Below are 4,430 nucleotides of genomic sequence, written 5' to 3' on the forward strand. Positions count from 1 at the left end.
ATGCTTCAGTAAGTACTACTCGAGTATCAAAGGGTGCGGGTGCCTCTGATATTCTCTTTAACACCGAAATACTCTTTCGGATTTCTGAAATTGAGATTTTAGGCATTAAATTAGAATTTAAGGACTAGGTGTTCTACAGTTTATAGAATGGTAAGTTGAGCCTGAAGTAAGGGGAGGGGGCACTCAAGTCTGTATTTAGCCTCTAGTTCAGAATGCTCTTATTTCTGAACTTTGTGCAAAAAGAAAGAGAAGAAACTTTAGACTCAAGGAAAAAATTGATTGATTTCTTTAAATTGCTATCTATCTTAAGAAATGGCGCAGAATCTAAAGGTTGATCAGAGAAATGTATTGAAAGATCACTTCGTTTTATTTGCTACTTTGGTAGATAGTCAAGACGTTGGCTATGTCCTTAATTAGTAAGTGAAGAACGTAAAACATTTTATACACTGGTGCATTACCAATTATTGACCTATTACGTCATTATATTTGTAGGTATAATAGTTGGACCTTTTTTTAAGAAACCAATATTAAACTTGTGTGGGTCTCTGTTTAGTCATTTAAAAGTCAATTTCAAGAGGTGTACCAACTTGGTTTTAAGTAATCTTCTGTCGGTCCACTGTAACCAGATGACATATTTTGACTTGCTTAGTTTAAATTGCTTTTGATACTTTTTTTTCTCTACTCCGTAGTTTCTTAGTTAACTTACCGATCAGTTCGACTAAGCGGAGTAAATTTTTTAAACAACTTTTTAAGTTCTAATTTTCATTAAATGCTTCCTTATGACCACATCCTGTCCTATTCGAAGACGAACTGCTTTTCATTTGGCCTCAAGTGGGTAGCGAAAAAAGCGCAATCTTTGACAGTCTGTCATCCTTCATCCGTAAAACGTAGCTTTGCAATGTTAACTTTTCTTTTAGTATAGGCCTAGGAAGTGAGATCAACGTACATTTTTCATACAGCATACTTTTTGTACACGGTCAGTCAGGCAAGTAGCAGAAATTATCCTTAGACGATCCCTCTGGAAAATATTTAACAAGTATTCCTTAGTCTTTCGAAGAACCCATTTTTCAGAACCATATTGTTATTACCCTAGCTTTCAATATCCTTCGAAAGCAGGTCGTCACCGAATGGGTTGGAAGGATGTTGCAAGGAAAGATTTAAGAAATATCGGAACTTTTTGGATGGATGTAAAGAAAGGCTTTAAATTGATTGGGATGGAGGAGGAGCGTACGTAGCTGTATTTGCCTCAGGTGGCTTGGTGCTGCAGTGAGTTATTAGTAATAATTGTAGTTTTAATATTCTAATCATAGTTCGGTGAAAAAAGAACAACCTGCGCCTTTGCTATTCTACTTTTTAAACCGCATCTACTACCTTTACTAATAACAAAACCGAGGTAGGGTTGGCTATTCACTTGGTTGATATTCTCGTTACCCAACATCTCTAACGTTACTTGACCTTTCCATCCTCAGATATTCCTAATTTAAGCAACTTTGTCCCCCAATACAAATTTTTAAACTTATTCTGAACTATTCTGAAATGCATCTGAACTCCGGTTAAAGTTAATAGATTTGTTAACGAAAATACTTCTCTAGTTTGATGCTTTTTATCGGGTCGTAAATATTTATAAGTTGAGTTTTTATTGTGGCTCGCGGATTTTTGAGATTTTACCCCAGGATTTTGAGATTTCACCCGTGGATTTTGAGATTGAAAATTCATTAGTCAAATGGTGCTATTAAGAACCCAAAGATTGTTATGTTTGATGCTTCGGTTTTCTTTGATAAAAACTTGTCGTTTAAGCGTCACATCGATATGACAAACAAAAAAGGTATGCCGAAGTTTTGGTGTTTTAACAGAACTTAGGAAGCCTTTTCCAGGGTTTGTTTCGGAAATTGTCTTTCACTGCTTTATCCAGTCCTATTTTTGCTGTGCAATAAAATGTATGTTAACTTTTCCTTTTTTCTTGAAACTCTTTCTGGCTTTTAAAATAAAACTAAAAAACACATTCAGGAAACTAAGCGATTGAAAGCTATGCTAATACTATATTTTATGTAGCTTGTTATTGTTTTAAGGGCGTTTTTTCGCTTTTTCTCATCTCCTTGTTGATCTGTTTAAGCCTCTTAGTATTTTGTGCCTTTACCTCCAATCAAACAGATTATTATCTTCGAAACTTTAACCAATTTCAATTTCCTTTTACCTCATCTGTAAGGTTAGGTGTCAATCCTGTAACGCCGTGTCATGTTCCATAGAGCGTGATGTCAGAATCAGGTCAAAGGTCCCACGTGTTTGTCCTCTTATAAAGGAAAAAAAACAGTTCTCTAAAATTTCCTTTTTTAGTTTTATCTAGGATTGATTCATGTCTGTTTAGTTTTGCCGAAACATTTGATAATTTTCATTTTTCCTTTTTGTCTCTGCTGATATTTGATTAGCAGATATTTCATCCACCTCCTTTACAGGGTTCGACCGCAGTCACTAAAATCACTTTTCGTCACTTATTTTAGTCTGTTACTTTGTGTCACTTTTTCTTTGAAAGCGTCACAAGTCACTTTTTTGCCGCTTCAAAATTCGATTTATTGAGTGCTTATTTCATTGACCTAGAAAGGTAATGTGAAACATGTTGGACAACAGGCTGTTACCTCTTGGGAATTAGTAATGGTAATATGACATAGGAATCAAACAGTTCGTGGTAACGAACTGTATTAAGGAGTGACCCGGCTCAATAGTAAACGAAACTCTAAAAAACGGAATTTTGATGCTAAAATATACATCAAAAGAATCAGATTTTCATGCTGATTTTAAATATATAAGTTTCATCAAATTTAGTCTTTGTCATCAAAAGTTACAAGCCTGAAAAAATTTGCCTTATTTTAGAAAATAGGGAAAAACACACCCTAAAAGTCACAGAATATTAACGAAAATCACACCGTCGCATTCAGCGTATCAGAGAACCCTATAGCGAAATTTTCAAGCTTCGATCTACAAAATGTGGAATTTCGTATTTTTTGCCAGAAGACAAATCACGGGAGCGTGTTTATTTGTTTGTTTTTTTTTTTTCTTTTCCCCAGGGGTCATCGTATCGACCAAGTGGTCCTAGAATGCCGCAAGAGGGCTCATTCTAACGGAAATGAAAAGTTCTAGTGCCCTTTTTAAGTGACCAAAAAAATTGTAGGGCACCTAGGCCCCCTCCCACGCTCATTTTTCTCCAAAGTCAACAGATCAAAATTTTGAGATAGTCATTTTGTTCCGTATAGTCAAAAACCACAATAACTATGTCTTTGGGAATGACTTCCCCTGGGGGAAAATGCCTCCCCTGGGGGAGGGGCTACATGTATCCTAGGCAAGAAAGAAAAATTACAGCAATAAGCTGGCCCCAAAAAATTAACTAAATTTTAAAACAACTTTGGGGACAAGACTTTTGCTTCTTACGTACATACATAGCGTTACAAGTTAAATATATTCTACAAATCGTATTTAAGTAGGTCATTTTTTTTTTTATTCGTTTACTGTATGTACAGTTACCATGTTTTATGGTACAATGAAAAAGAAGGTGGCCAAATTTTTTTTGGGATCGGCTCTTTTGTCGTCTATAGACACGAAATCGACACAAATCCATTTTTAAATAAATAAAGTTCTGTTGGAGTTTTCAAGTGACTTTGACATCCTATTAAGCATACTAAATTCAATAAAAGACTACATCAAGAGAAACAGGCAACGAAAGAAGGTGATAATCTCGCCTAGAAACCTAAATCTCAAAAGTTTAAGCACGGTTTTCGTAATTTGTAAAGTTTCCTAATAATGAGTTTTTCTTCTAAAATTGAAGCCCTTCTACGCCAGAATAAATTCGCTAGTAGGTGCTTGGATAATAAACCCGGTTTTACTAGGATCTTACAAAATACTTTCTAAAAATATATTGAATAAAAGTAAGTACAAAAAGTCACCCAGCTGCTTATTCATGTCCGCAACATTTTCAAAAAAAAGTACATATGTCGTTATCATGTTTGTGTCATTGTCATTTCTATCATTATTTCTTCTGTTATTTCTTCTAACGTTGTTTCATCTGTCGTCATATCTGTTTTTGTTGATTCTGGCGTTGTTATTTCTGTCGTTGTTTCTTCTGTTGTTGTTGAATCAGTTTGTGTTGCTTCTATTGTTGTTGTTTCTGGCTCTGACGTTGTTTCTTCTGTCGTCATATCTGTTGTTGTTGATTCTGACGTTGTTGTTTCTGTCGTTGTTCCTTCTGTTTTAATTTCTGTTGTTGATGAATCAGTTTTTGTTGTTTCTGTTGTTGTTCCTGGTGATGCCGCTGTATTCTCCGTGGTTGTTACGCCCGTGTCACTAGTTGTGTATACGCTGACTGTCGATGATTCTGTCGCTACAGTTATCTCACTAGTTGTGTTTTTCGTTGAGAGTGACGATTCTGTTGTCATAATTGA

General features: G+C 35.3%; 1 protein-coding gene across 1 annotated transcript; it reads right to left on the minus strand.

Annotated features, from left to right (window-relative positions):
- Window positions 1-3,890: 3,890 nt before the first annotated feature.
- Window positions 3,891-4,430, minus strand: LOC136027149 (uncharacterized; the record flags this gene model as incomplete). The annotated part of the gene is given in 1 exon segment (XM_065704133.1): window positions 3,891-4,430. A coding segment is annotated over 1 exon segment (441 nt), but the record flags the coding sequence as incomplete, so codon positions are not given.

Source organism: Artemia franciscana, chromosome 1 (assembly GCF_032884065.1).
Source record: "Artemia franciscana chromosome 1, ASM3288406v1, whole genome shotgun sequence".
NCBI lineage: Eukaryota > Metazoa > Arthropoda > Branchiopoda > Anostraca > Artemiidae > Artemia > Artemia franciscana.